General features: G+C 41.7%; 1 protein-coding gene and 1 long non-coding RNA gene across 3 annotated transcripts in view; one reads left to right on the forward strand and one right to left on the reverse strand.

The window, feature by feature from the left end:
- Positions 1–96: 96 nt before the first annotated feature.
- LOC108428108 lies at positions 97–3,865 on the forward strand. Of its 2 annotated transcripts, none has more exons than XR_001857905.2 (3): positions 97–252; positions 1,699–1,841; positions 3,277–3,865. It is a non-coding gene; the product is annotated as an uncharacterized LOC108428108 (long non-coding RNA). The 2 variants fall into 2 exon arrangements; XR_001857904.2 differs by lacking the exon at positions 97–252 and adding an exon at positions 559–1,417.
- A 7,113-nt stretch (positions 3,866–10,978) lies between these two features.
- tmtc1 (transmembrane O-mannosyltransferase targeting cadherins 1) overlaps positions 10,979–14,790 on the reverse strand; it is an 82,118-nt gene continuing 78,306 nt past the window's right edge. Inside the window, exons 19-20 of the mRNA XM_017698917.2 lie at positions 13,892–13,969; positions 10,979–11,116 (exon numbers count right to left, since the gene is read on the reverse strand). Coding sequence (XP_017554406.1) covers positions 10,994–11,116; positions 13,892–13,969 — 201 coding nt within the window. The 3' untranslated portion in view covers positions 10,979–10,993. The remainder of the gene's footprint in view (positions 11,117–13,891; positions 13,970–14,790) is intronic.

Consider the following 14,790-nt stretch of genomic DNA (forward strand, 5'->3'; position numbering starts at 1 on the left):
ACCTTTTGTGGAGCATACGTGATACAAAGTCGAAGCCGTAATAGAATTGAATATGTGTGTTTTTTCAAGTTGAGTACAAAAACACGAGATTAAACGCTCTTTTTCTCTCGTCAATCGGACGCTCGGCTCTAACAAAAACGCGCAGTTCGAAAGAATCGGTTCACTAAACCGAATCGAACTTCCTCTCACTGCTAACGTAGCTTAACGTGGCTGCGATTTGGCGGACAGTCGGCGTCGTCTAGACACACGGAGGTCAGTCAAGGTCATTTCTGCCGTCTGAAGCTTCGAAATCTAAAATTTCACTTTCCTCACCCAGTTCTGAGGAGAAATTACAGAATAAGAGCCATTACAGGAAAAGAGTGACATTTCAGCCGATAAGATTCAATATGTATATATAATCTGGTCGCTTTTCAAGCTCAGATATATCCATTTGTTTTAAATAATTAAAAAAAATATTGTAAGCAGAGGTGGGCACAATGCCACTTATTTCAGATATTTATTGAAACCTTTATTATGTAACACATGGCACTGGTATGGATACCTGGGTGCGAAATACAAGGGGTCCTCCTAATTAACTTCTTGGACCCCATGAATCTCTCAAAATCAAAATTATGAAGGGTCCCTGAAAAACTTCTCAGTACGTTGTGCTGTCGGTTAGCGAAAAATAGATGCTCAAATACAAATTCAAGGAGACGTCATGGTTTAGCTGGTTCACCACCAAAAAGAGCTTCTGTCTGCGGCACTGGTCTGCCTCAGGCTTGCTTTGTAGCAAATTAGTTCACCCAGTTGACCCTTCATAGCCAAGCAACTGTGACTATGCCTGGGATACATAGCTGGCTTCAGGAAGCAGCCCACCTGGCCAACCATGCTGCCAGTGCCTCTTCAAAGCATTGTTGGAGGGCCGTGGCCAATGCCACCAGGCCACCATGCTGTTCTGCGGGCAGGTCTTTGCTGCCGGCTGCCATCGAAGCATCCTCTCTGCTGCCCCTGAACCAACGGTTCAGCTTGAAAAGGCCTTCAGTTTGTTAACTAACTAGAAACTAACTTCAGTGTGACGCTCGGATAAAGAGAAATTGCCTAAATCCTTCTTCAGTTTTCCGTCGTATTTCTAGCAGTTAGTGTAAATTAGTCTGTGGGCTGTGCGTGAAAATAATAACACAATACCTTAAGACATTTAACGATACATGAGATGCATCACAACATTTATTTTTCTGAGGTTTGATAAAGTGGAATAGACAAAATACACCAGTAGTGCCACCATTTAGGATCTTTCAGAATGTGACACGGATGTCGAGGGGTCTCAGGGTTAGACATATACAGATCAAGATCCTGCACTGCCTGTACCAGACACCTTGTGGATTATGAATCTCCTGAATGAATCTCCTGAATCTCCCTTTCTTCATCTACAGTGCCCCATGTAAGTTCTGAAATTCTGCTTTCTGCACTATTTGTCCGGTGTGGAATTGTACACACGTGGCTGAATCCCAAATGACTGTCAGTCACGTTATGCTCTGTTTGGGTGCAGGAGCCAGTGTTTTAAATCCTATGCAGCACACTATGTAGGGAGACAGGAGGTTAGGATGTTGGTGTCAAGATGGGTGTACATGTCCTCTGGTTCTTTCTTAAAGAACAACAATTCCGGCTTTGTGTTCATTGTTTATGTGAAATAATACAAATCTAATTCTCCTTTTTTCCTAGACTGGATGTTTTTGGAGACACTGCAGTCTGAGCTCATTGTTATAAGTTTACAGCTGACTGGACTCATACCAGAATTATGATAAGAGGTCAAGTCTTGGCTCAACAAACTGGCAGAAGTTGCAGCATAAAGAGAAAATTGACAGGTATTAACCGAAACGAGGAAACATTTGGCTTCTTTTGATATATATTGTTGATTATTTTGTGCTTTGTGTTAGTTTTGGGGGAATTGTTCTGCAGAATTTATTAGCTGGGCCACTCAAACATAGATACACTGATCAGGCATAAGACTATGACCACCTCCTTGTTTCTACACTCATTGTCCATTTTATCAGCTCCACTTACTGTATAGCTGCACTTTGTAGTTCTACAGTTACAGACTGTAGTCCATCTGTTTCTCTGATACTTTGTTACCCCCTTTTACCCTGTTCTTTAGTGGTCAGGACCCCCATGGACCCTCACAGAGCAGGTACTATTTGGATGGTGGATCATTCTCAGCACTGCAGTAACACATGTGGTGGTGGTGTGTTAGTGTGTGTTGTGCTGGTCTGAGTGGATCAGACACAGCAGTGCTGCTGGAGTTTTTAAACACTGTGTCCACTCAGCGTCCACTCTATTAGACACTCCTACCTTGTCAGTCCAGACAAGATAGTCAGAGACGATAGCTCATCTGCTGCTGCACAGTTTGTGTTGGTCATCCTCTAATCCTTCATCAGTGGTCACAGGATGCTGCCCACAGGACGCTGTTGGCTGGATATTTTTGGTTGGTGGACTATTCTCAGTCCAGCAGCGACACTGAGGTGTTTAAAAATTCCAGCAGCACTGCTGTGTCTGATCCACTCAGACCAGCACAACACACACTAACACACCACCACCACCACTACATCAGTGTTGCTGCGGTGCTGAAAATGATCCACCACCCAAACAGTACCTGCTCTGTGAGGGTCCATGGGGGTCCTGACCACTAAAGAACAGGGTAAAAGGGGCTAACAAAGTATCAGAGAAACAGATGGACTACAGTCTGTAACTGTAGAACTACAAAGTGCAGCTATACAGTAAGTGGAGCTGATAAAATGGACAATGAGCGTAGAAACAAGGAGGTGGTCATGATGTTATGCCTGATTGGTGTATCTACACATATAAACTTGCTATTGGACCAAAATCTCTTATCTCCAAAACGGTAACTTTACAGGAGAAGGAAAAAACCTACTTTACTTTTAATGTAAGTCAATGGAGCCAGACATTTTTCCAAGTTTGGGCTGTTTCTCTTGGTCCACTCATCATGAAATTTACAGTTCAAGAGGCAGTTTCAAAATATTTTTAAAAAATGGAGATAAGAGTTTTTTTCAGACAGCAGCGATGCACTGTGGTATATTGTTCTCTTCCTAATGCAAAAAAAGGAAAGTCTCTTGAAGGCCTCAGCTGTATTTATGAAGGAGAGTTGAACATGCAGTATTGATAGATTCCATCAATCCAAGAGCTGAACTTTGTCCTCACCACATTCTTCATGACCCACTCACTCTTCTAAATTATACCTCACTGTCCTCTTCTATCTTCCTCACACCTTTTCTTTTCTGACAGTTCATAAGATGAATGTTGGAACTGATCCACAGTCTGTAGAGGAAGCTGGTTTCAGGGCATGACCACATCTGGACTGACGTAACCTCACATGATCACTCATGTCAGCTCATGCCTCGTCCTGTGACACAGGACAGGAAACCTGTCAATAAGGACACAAAACATGGGGAAAATCTTCCTCTCGCATCTAATTAACTGAATAGAAACCAATGAAAAGACACCTTCTCTACCTCACAAGCATCATGGATGGTTCATGAGCACAAGAGTCTATGGAGGCCCCCCACACTCCAACAGTAACACCATGAAAAAGGAGATGTGATGTGAAAAGAGATTAAATAATATTTAAATTATGTGCACAAAGAGCAAGATTAGAATTTTTACTTTCTGTTTGGAAATTTAGATTCATTCATGTGTGATATCCTATTGAGTCTAAATCATTACAGTCTGTGTAATATTTATATATAGTCATATTATGTCTGTGACTGCCTGACTGCAGTTATTTGAGCCCAATTATTTTTCCACAATTTTTAGTTTTCACAAGCAAATATTTATGTTGCAACAAACAGAATGTGAATTAAGTGGTTTTATCAGTTGGGCTGAGGCAAATGGATGTAAATAAAAGCAGAAAACTTACTTAATGGGAAATATCATGAGCTTTACAAACAACCAAAGGTCTAACTTGACTTGGTGCTATAACACCTTTGGAGGGCAGCAGTGAGTAATATTTATTTATTTGATGTTTGTTCATGACACCTTTAGAGGGCAGTGGTGAGGACACACCCACACACACACACCCACACACACACACATACATACATACATCCATATATATATATATATATATATATATATATATATATATATATATATATGTATATGGGGGTGGGTGTTTGTGGTGGACAGAGGGCCAAAGAGACAGAACAGCATATAAATTTAAAAGGAAAATAAGTATTTACTAAGTTATCCAGGCAGCCCTGCTGAGGAACCTTAGAACAGATAGCATTTCTCCAGTCATTTATACACTCTGAAGAGCTGCTCACATCTGCACTGCATGATCCTCAGTATTTGAGCCACCTTTAGCCTAGCCGCAGAGGGCCCACCAGGGCTCCTGGCAATATGACCTGGGCGTTGGCCCCACTGGCCTGGTCAGTAATTTATCCCTAACAAACATCTACAACTGCTACCTCTGCTGCCCACAGAGAGACGGATCACCCCTCCATTAATGGACTCTAGTACAGTGATGTTAATCTCTTAAGGTGTGTTCACACAGAGGTTGACAGTGTGGCAGTGAGAAAGTGTCTTGGCACAAAAGCTGCGATGGCAAAGGACCACTGTGGATGTTCTCCAGTGTGTCAACGAAGACGATGAGATGAGAACTTCACTCAGTGAGCCAAGACCGCCAGTATAGATCCAACAGCAGTGTGAGAGCTTCGGTGTCCTCCAGCTCTGTCTGCCTGGTGAATAGAATTGAATTTTAGAATTTACAACCATTTGTCTCTGTGTTTGCACAGCGTGAAATTAGACCTCTGCATTTAACCCATCGGTGCTGTGAAACACCCACATACATGCACACTAGTGAACACACACACTAGGGGGCAGTGAGCACACTTGCCTGGAGCAGTGGGCAGCCCTATCCATGGCGCCCAGGGAGCAATTGGGGGTTAGGTGCCTTGCTCAAGGGCACTTCAGTCATGGACTGTCAGCCAAGGGGATCGAACCAACAACCTTCCCTAACCTCCAGCCCACGACTGCCCCCACAGAAATGCTTACTCACTGATGGAGCCTCAATCAGCAACAGTGCAGCATTTCAGCCAGGGCTTCGTCACAGGCTGGAATGGGTAGATGGCAAAATCTCCTGTCACATACATGACGACATTTTCTTGATGCGCATCACAATATTTACTTTTCCTGAGATTTGAAAAGTTGGAACAGACTAAAGAACCAGCAATGGCGCAATTTCAAATCCTTTCAAAACTATGAGTACCGGCATGTTTCACATATTGTGTTGCAGTGAATCCAATGCAGTGCTTTCTGTGTATTGAAGCTTGCAGCTGGTCAGTTCTGAGTACAAACAACTACAATTTCAAAACAAAGCACCTGCCAGTTCTGGGTAATTATCCCGCTTTATTGTGAATGAACAGGTTCTCGGAGTTAAAAGGGGACTCACAGCTGTTCAGAGTGGTGTGAAGTGAAACGTAGAGAAACTTTTTATGAGCGTATTGTTGATAACTTTTGTACTTGGAGCTGACCAGCTGCATTTAGCTTTACTGTGACGTAATCTCACATAATTTATCACAATGTTCTATGGGGTTGAGGTCAGGAGTCTGTGCAGGCCAGTCAAGTTCTTCCACACCAAACTCACTCATCCATGTCTTTATGGACCTGCTTTGTGCACTGTTGCGCAGTCATGTTGGAACAGGAAGGGGCCGTCCCCAAACTGTTACATATACATATCATCCTAAAGCCCACCCCAAGAATTAGGCCTTTGGAAATGGGGGTCCACAGTTTGACTAGGGCAATGTAGAGCTCCTTTGTTACGTGGCTGCAGGTCTTGTGAGCTGCTGTTGGGAAAGCCCAAAAAAAGACACTTTCAGAGAACAAAAGCAGGGCAACAACATAAACGGAAATGCACGTTAAGGCAATACGTCATGAAAAAAATCAATGTATACAATTTTCCCCACATCCCACATATAGTCACTAAGCCAAGATACTGTAGATCAGCCCTGAAGCTCCAGTGCAAGTCTAAGTTAAATGTAAAAATCTAAGTGAAATCTAATAAAAGAAAAGTTCAATAATATTCCTACAATCTGAAAATGACAAATATGAGTTATTTCAACTAGATTTAACAGTATTTTACTTGCAAAATATATATTTTGTGCTACCTAGTAGGAACAATAATTTACATCTAGTTTGGTGAAATTTACACAATTTTCAAATCAATTTTCAAGTCAAAAATTCCCATAAAACACACTCCTAACCCTCCTAGAAGAGTTGAAGCTGTTATAGCTGCAAAGGGTGGGCCGACATCATATCAAATTCTATGGATTAAGAACGGAATGTCACTCAAGTTCATATGCACGCAAAGGCAGAGAAGCGAATCATTTTGAAAGTAAAGTGTATTAAACACAATTCAAATGATATATCAACTATAAAATAAAGTTCATATTTTCCCATAATATTTTACAGGACTTTTGCCTGCTCCTAAAACATTTTCTGATTTTTGGCACTGGCAGGCTTGGGAAAAATAATATTAACCAATAAAATCATGTTTCACCCGCACTTCCCATCACCCCACCCCCGAAACACTCTCAGCTCAGAGACCCCCAGACACAGCATTTAATTTGGAAATGTGCCAGGGTACGTGCGAAAGAAAAGGCATGATCTCCAAATGCATGCCGACTTTAACACCTGTAATCACATCATAGACTCACAGAGTCACATCGGCAGTTACTCAATGGTAGAAATTCCTCTTCAGGCCACAGTGGGGCAGCAAAACATCACACAATGGGCCTCCAGCACTCTAAATGAACCAGCTCCTCAACAGAGCTGATACATTATTCATTTTAACAAACATATTTTCAGCAATTTGTTAATGTGCTATTGGCATCTATTTGGACACGTGCTGCTTTAATGATGAATAATTAAACTACATCAAACAGGAGTCAACGAGCATCTCTTAAGTGAAGCATCAGCATTTATAAAGCAAACAGATTACTCAGCAGTGCTACTGTCATTTCAGCAAGACAAACAAAGCACCTGCCATTTCTGAGTAATTACCTTGCTTTATTGTGAATGAGCAGGTTCTCAGAGTTAAAGGGGAATTCACAGCCTTCAGGGTGGTGTGATGTAAAATCATTTAAAGTGGTGGTGATAGGAACCAGGGGTCATGATGTCGTGAACACAGACGTAGCTACTTCTTGCTACCTAAATGACCAGTGAACCTACACGTATCTTTGTATGTAATGCTGATAATGGGGAACTGGTGGTACATCAGAAAAATAAATTTCTTAGGAGGCTATTTTGTCTTACAACACCCTGCATGTGCCTTTCCGCCATGAATAGATTTGAAAAAATACTTTTAAGGCCAAAATCTGATCTCAAAACACAAAACTGTATTTGAAACTGCAGGAAACCAAAAAACAATTTAAAAAAGTGTTTCCACGTCTCAAGAGTAGATGTTTTAACTTTATGAATCCTAGCTGTGGCCAATTCTAACATAACCATGTCATGCAGTTGAAACAGCCAACATCGTACACTTGGATTATGTGGGTGAAGCCGCCTCCAGTGATTCACATCTTCCTTTTTTTCCTTGTTAAATATGAACTGGAGTCGCGGGAATTTCTTGTCAAACCAGGGCAGATAATATGGTAGTAACCTTCAGAAGTCATTAACATCCCCACATTCCCACACAATGTGCATTAAAGGTCCCATTGGTTGTTTTGGACATGGATGCAGGCGGTATTCAATGCAGATTTTGTAAGAAAGCGTTTTTGTGGCGTCCAATATACACTATATTGCCAAAAATCTTTTCTGCCTTCACACTCAGATGAACTTCAGTGACATCCCATTCTTAATCCATAGGGTTTTAATATGATGTCGGCCCACCCTTTGCAGTTATAACAGCTTCAACTCTTCTGGGAAGGCTTTCCCCAAGGGTTAGGAGTGTGTTTATGGGAATTTTTGACCGTTCTTCCAGAAGCGCATTTGTGAGGTCAGACACTGATGTTGGACGAGAAGGCCTGGCTCACAGTCTCCACTCTAATTCATCCCAAAGGTGTTCTGTTGGGTTGAGGTCAGGACTCACTCATCCATGTCTTTATGGACCTGCATTGTGCACTGTTGTGCAGTCATATTGGAACAGGAAGGGGCCGTCCCCAAACTGTTCCCACAAAGTTGGAAGCACAAAATTGTCCAAAATCTCTTGGTGCTGAAGCGTTAAGAGTTCCCTTCACTTGAACTAAGGGGCCAAGTCCAATTCTTGAAAATTCTTTTCCAGACCATAATCCCCCCTCCACCAAACTTTACACTTGGCACAGTGCGGACAAGTACCGTTCTCCTGGCAACCGCCAAACCCAGACTTCCAGACAGAGAGACGTGATTCGTCACTCCAGAGGCCATGGAAGTGAATGGAACACTTGAATTCAATGATTTGGATGGGTGAGTGAATACTTCTGGCAATATAGTGTAACTTATGACCATATTTAAAAGGGATCTGTGAGCGTTTAGTTCAGTTTAATTTATTTTAGTTACAAAACATACCGACTCACAATCAAAAGACTGAATTTCGCAGAACATCCACTACATACTACCAAACAACTGAAATAATAAATATATACAGCTTGTTGCCATATGGAATAATGGGGTTTCTTATTCTTTTGGTGGCAAAAAAGCCTTCAGGCGTCTGGTTCCTATCACCACCACTGGGAACCATTCTGACTTGTTATGTTTCCCTAGAATGAACAGCTTTGTTTACATCTTAGTGAATTAATTATTGAAAGAAATACTGAAAAATCAGAGGACCTCCCCTTAACAGTCATAGCGCTTTAGAATATAGATTAATACACGTACAGTTATTCCTCCTAAAAGAGTAAAATCTGTACAGTCTATATGAGCCACATATAACACCCTTAGTAAGAAGCATTCTGTGTGGGATGTTCTTTATTAAATAATGATACATGATTTCACATTGGTTTCTGTAATGACGTGTGACGCGCTGTGTGAGAGCTGCTTCTTTAATGACAACTTAAGAATCCAGAGTAGAATTATGGTCATATGATTAATATGGCAGAAATGTGTATTATGATGGTGAATCTCAAGCTTATCTTGATGTCTTTTAACTTCAATATACCTAGTGGAAAATCAGAAGTGCTTGATATGCAAGTCATCGCGCAGGTCATTACAATATGCCTTTAGTCCTTTGGACATTTCACATCGAGAAGAGCATTTACAGTAAAGAGAGAGAAAAAGGCGAATTAAAATGGATGGCGTGAGAGAGGCGCTCCTCTAGCACAGGCGTCCGCAATGCGTGCCTCCGGAGCCGCTTGTGGCTCTTTTACTGTCCTGTTACTGTAATAATAAAATAATGCTCCTTTACCGTAAAATAAAGCTCTGCTGATCGTTCAACACAGTTTAACAATAAATGGTCTGAAACGCTGGAGTTAATGTAGAACTGCTAATTCACCCTTTAACCCTGAAGACTGGCGCACAGACTGTTGGTCACCATAGCAACGCAGACAACCCCACCTAGCTAGATTTAAGACGAACATCGTCTAGATTTAAGACATCTGGAGACGAATGGACTGATCTGCATTAATAATTCACTCCAGCTGGTTTCCTGATACGTTTAATCAGCAATGAGAAACTGTCAAACACTAAGAAGTCATGAAGTTGTAGTCAGTTTCTCATTCGCCAGGTTTTCATTCAAAATTTAATAGAAACGATAATGCAGACTTACTTTGCTCGGCTTTAAGCTGTAGCTCACCTATAGCTGCTTTTCTCGCATCTCCGGCAGGAAACTTTTCCACAGAAGTGGAATAGGTTCTTGTGTCTCTCAACGTCCTACTTTTATCAGGCTGAAGTCAGTTTCTCATTCGCCGGCTTCTTGCTCATATTCTCCCGTTCAATCTTAAATGGCGCAGCAGTTACATTCTGGCACCTCAGGCATGATTTAAGGTGGAACGGGAACATTCAAACGAGAAACTGGTGAACGAGAAGCTGATTTTAGCTTCATAAAAAGTCTAATGTTGAGAGACATTTTACAAGAAACTGTTCTACTTTCGTGGAAAAGTTTCCTGCTGGAGATGTGAGAAAAGCAGCTATAGCTGAGCATTATCGTTTATTTTATTTTTTTTACTAGTACATCAGCACATACTGAGACAGATGTACAGCCAAGATGGTAAAATGGACATGAAATGTGGCTCTTAAAGTAGTTTGATTTTAGTTGAAAGGACAAAATGGCTCTTCTAAACATCTGGGTTGCTGATCTCTGCTCTAGCAGAAAAATGACCCTGTTGTTTATTTGTCTTTTACATTTAGCCAATTTATATACAATTGAAAGTCACTCATAACATCACACATTAAAAAAAAAACACAAACAAGCAAAACACAGCCAAAAGCACTCCCTCTCCTGCGGATCCTACTGCATCGAATGAAGAACGTGGCCATGTTCACAGAACACAGTTGGAGGGCATCTCCCGTAGCTCCAGTTGTGAGATTTGCAGTCACTGAAGCTGAGAGGAGTTGGAGATTTGGAGGATAGCTCCTACAGTGCGTTTGAGAGTACAGCGTGTTAGAGCCAAAAGCCTCTCAGGGATCTGCTCTTCTGCATAAATCGACGATGATTAATCAAATCCCACTTGACAGGGGGGCACTCGTTAAAAGTCTTTCGCCTCTGATCAGAGAGCAGATCAAGCTCAGACAGGCTGGAGTAGGCTGAGCCTTCAGATGAGTCAGTGGTGCGCAATATGATGCAACCTGCTCTGCTGCGGTATTGACGCTGACCTGCATCAGCAGGGTTGATCCTTAACATCAGCCCACACATCAGTCTCGGGCCATCTCGGGGCACAGATACTGTGTGACCATTGACTGCAATGGAGACTTTTGAGGCAGCCGCCTCCCCAGTCTAGTATCTCTGTCAGTGCGCTTTCCATTTATACCCACCAGTTTATTGTACGTGTCTCTGTTGGATCTTTGATTGGAGGTCCAGAGCCAGCCTGGCCCCTTAAGTCCCCTGCAGTTTCTTCTCCAGCCTGTCCAACTTGGCCAGGTTCTCCTTCAGTAGTTTGGAGCCAGGAGAAAGGAGGAGAGCTCTTTGGTAGTACATTCTGGCTGCTGCATAGTCTCCCTGAAAGAGTTCAGAATGCGTGAGTAGGTAATGTCTTAAAGCAGGGGTGTCAAACTCAACCAGTAAATGGGCCATATTAAAAAATCTCAACAAATCCATGGTCCAGCGTTTTTACTTAACATTTTGCAATGATCTGAACAGGCCATTCAAAATATACCAAAACTAGGCACTGAGTACCTGAACGACTCAATCAGTTTAAATAAAAATAAATGATTTTATATAAAACAATAGGCTACATCAGCTCCAGATAACTGTTAAGCCTCTTTAAATCTCCCAAGGAGGCAGCTTTTTTTAAAACGTCAATTTGCTTGAAGCTTGAACTAGACATCCAGCATCTTCTCTTTTTGTGTAACCGCTGGCCCGTAGATTGTTGTTGGAGAAACGGGGGTTGGAACGCACATTAAGTTGCAGTGCATACTTTTTTTGACACATAGGCTGCACTTTCCTTGTATTTTTTCATCTATTATGACATTTGTGCAAGTTCATATAACAAAAACACTCCTAATTCATTTTCTCATGTCCATTTTTTAACCTCCTTTTATTCCTTTGAATTAAACTACTTTCTGGTTTTGTTACTGTGCCTTTAAGACCCAGTATGTGTAAATGAGCTCTGTTGTGATTGGCTGTCCTGTATTGTGCCTCATTCAAAAAGCAGTCCAGGCTGAAACACTCTTTATAACTTTTGTGTGAATGGGCGGGGCTAAACTGCTGTAGGCTGAACAGACAGATATATGTAAATGTGTTGGTTTCGTAACATCACAGAAACGGTGAATTTTAAACGGGCTTAAATTCCCATGTATGGACTGTATAGACGGGTGTGATCATGTGTTTTGAAACTTCCAGTGTTTACATACTACATGAAACCCTTTTATTTAAAAAGCAAGGAAAATGCAGTTTTCAAGGACATGGACCCTTTAAAGCCGGAGCAGGAAAGGTCCTCCCTGGCAAAGCATATTGTGACAGTTCATCCATTAATCAGATTTACACAATTTACCCTAAACAGCGAATGTAGTCGATTAGGAAAGACATGTTTGGTTTTCTTGTTTACCTTTGCTTTGGCGTCTTACAGCCAATGAAGGTAAAGCAAAGGAAGCTTATCTACACTGAACTGCACTGTATACACTAAATGCCTGTTTTTGTTACTCTGCCTTTAAGACTGATCCAAGTTAATTACCTCTTTTCTGACAGCCAGTGGGGTATTTCACAAAGCTGGATTGTCCAATAAGAATGTTCTTCAGCTCGTTTTTGATTGGACAGGCTTGACTTCGGGCTTAAGTCATCTGGCTAACCTGAGAAGTCCTACTTTGTGAAACACCCCCCAGTATGACAAATTTAATTCTAATTTTAAAGTAAGCTGTTTATGATATGAGCCCTCAAATCTCAAATAACACTTGCTCATACGCTTTCTGACACGGTCATGCCAATATCTTCAAAAATGGACAAACCTACATCATTAGGGCCGAGTACTGATCAAACTTTTTTCATAACCCATATCAAGACTTTGAAACCAGTCCATTATTCTATTTTAAATTAACAAACAAAAGCGTGCGTGGCTTAAATCAGAAATGAGTTAGGTACAGGAAATATGGATGGCTTTTATATTGAAATCACAGTCTTAAAGAGTGCAAGTTTCAATTCACAATAGTTGCAATATTAATTGTATGTTAACAATGTAAACTAGCGCATTTACATAGTGCTGTTGTCGGAACAAAACCTCCTATCTCCAAAACGCTATCTTTACAGGTGAAGGAAAAAACATGCTTTACTTTTAATGTAAGTCAATGGAACCAGACATACGTCATCAATGTTGGGCTGTGTCTTTTGGCCCATTCATCATGAAAGTTTGACACAACATAAAGGACAAAAGGAGCTTTCAAATTATGCAAAAACTGGAAAACGAGGTTTTGTTCCGACAGCAACGATTATATTAACCTATTCACCCTACAGCAGTTTAGGGGTCGCCACAGCGGATCATCTGCCTCCATCTTGCCCTATCCACTGCCTCCTCTACTTTTACACCAACCATCTCCATGTCCACCTTCACTACATCCATAAACCTTCTCTGAGGTCTACCTCTTCTCCTTCTACCCGGCAGCTCCATCTCCAACATTCTTTGACCAATATAACCACTATACCTCCTCAACACATGTCCAAACCATCTCAACCTGGCCTCTCTGGCTTTATCTCCAAACTGCTCCACCTTCACTGTCCCTCTGATCTGCTCATTTCTAATCTTGTCCATCCTTGTCACTCCCAACGAAAATCTCAGCATCTTCATCTCCGCCACCTCCAGCTCAGCCTCCTGTCTTTTAGACAGAGCCACAGTCTCCAAACCATACATCATAGCAGGACGCACTGCTGTCTTGTAAACCTTCCCTTTCACTCTTGCTGCTATCCTTCTGTCACACATCAGCCTTGACACCCGTCTCCACCCACTCCATCCTGCCTGCACCCTCTTCCTCACCTCTTTTCTACACTTTTCAGCCCTATACATCACATTATTAAACAGCAGTAGCAGTTATCTTGCAGCATTTTGTCCGAAGAGTGTCAGAAAAACCACATATGCAAGTCTGTTTCATTCAGTAGCTCCATAAATAAACAATTTCGGACAGCAAATCTATCCTGGCTAATCGACTACATTACGATATATGGAGACAACTGTGTAAACATAATTGCTTTAATGAGTCTGGGCACAAAACCACTTTTAAACATAAGTCAGAACTGATTGCTCTCCTGTGACCAGGAAAGCATCCCAGTTACGCAAAGTGCTCATACCTTTATATGCCGGATTCCCCCCATGTTCATCCAAGCTTGTGATTGGTCAGGCTTGAGGGCAACAGCAAGCTTGTAGTTCTGTGGAGAAAAACGCATCACTACTGCTGCCAGATTTAGCTCAGTAACACTACTGGCACAAAACAGCATCCAATGTTTGCTTTTATAAACCCTTCAGTGCTTTTGGAAATATAATATCTTCATGTTCAGAATGAAAGGCGGAACCTCGTTTATCAAACTTAATGCACCCACAATGGAGGTATCATAATACACAGTGACTCTTCACTGCTTAGGCTTTTGTCCTGAGTCTGGAGCCGCCTAACAGGCTCGAATATGTCTTAACTGTCAAGTGAGCTTGAAACCAGAGGCCAGAGAACAGCGAGAGAGTTGGCGTGTGTCCAAAGCCAAAGAGAACAGTCAAAAGAACTGTGTTTACAGGAAACGTGAGTGATTACAGTATCAGGCCAGCTGAAGCAGAGCTGATAGAAGAAAGTAAACAGAGGACAATTAAAGCATCCACCGGAGTGAGCTCTGCTAAAAGGAAGAGTGTTTGTGTGCAGAGATAAGAGGAGAGTGTGGTTATTTCAGTGTCGTTTATCAGAACGAAGGAGACAATAAGACAAGGGTGTCTGTTTGAAGTGGCTGCTCTCTCTCTGTCTCTCTCTCTCTCTGTCTCTCTCTCTCTCTGTCTCTCTCTCTCATATTAACTACCCCTCACTGCATAGGAATTCTGTCATGCTTGTTTTTTGAAGGCAGGCTTTGAGCTTCTGTTGAGCAAAGGCTCTTCTTTTCTTTCATAAAATCTTTTCTTAGGTCCAATCCCATTTCTTATTTTTTTCGCTACTCCTTGTTTCCTAGTGTCACTGCCTTTTGGCACTGAGGTACAAGGGTAGGGGCTGAAT

This window comes from Pygocentrus nattereri, chromosome 1 (genome assembly GCF_015220715.1).
Source record: "Pygocentrus nattereri isolate fPygNat1 chromosome 1, fPygNat1.pri, whole genome shotgun sequence".
Lineage (NCBI taxonomy): Eukaryota > Metazoa > Chordata > Actinopteri > Characiformes > Serrasalmidae > Pygocentrus > Pygocentrus nattereri.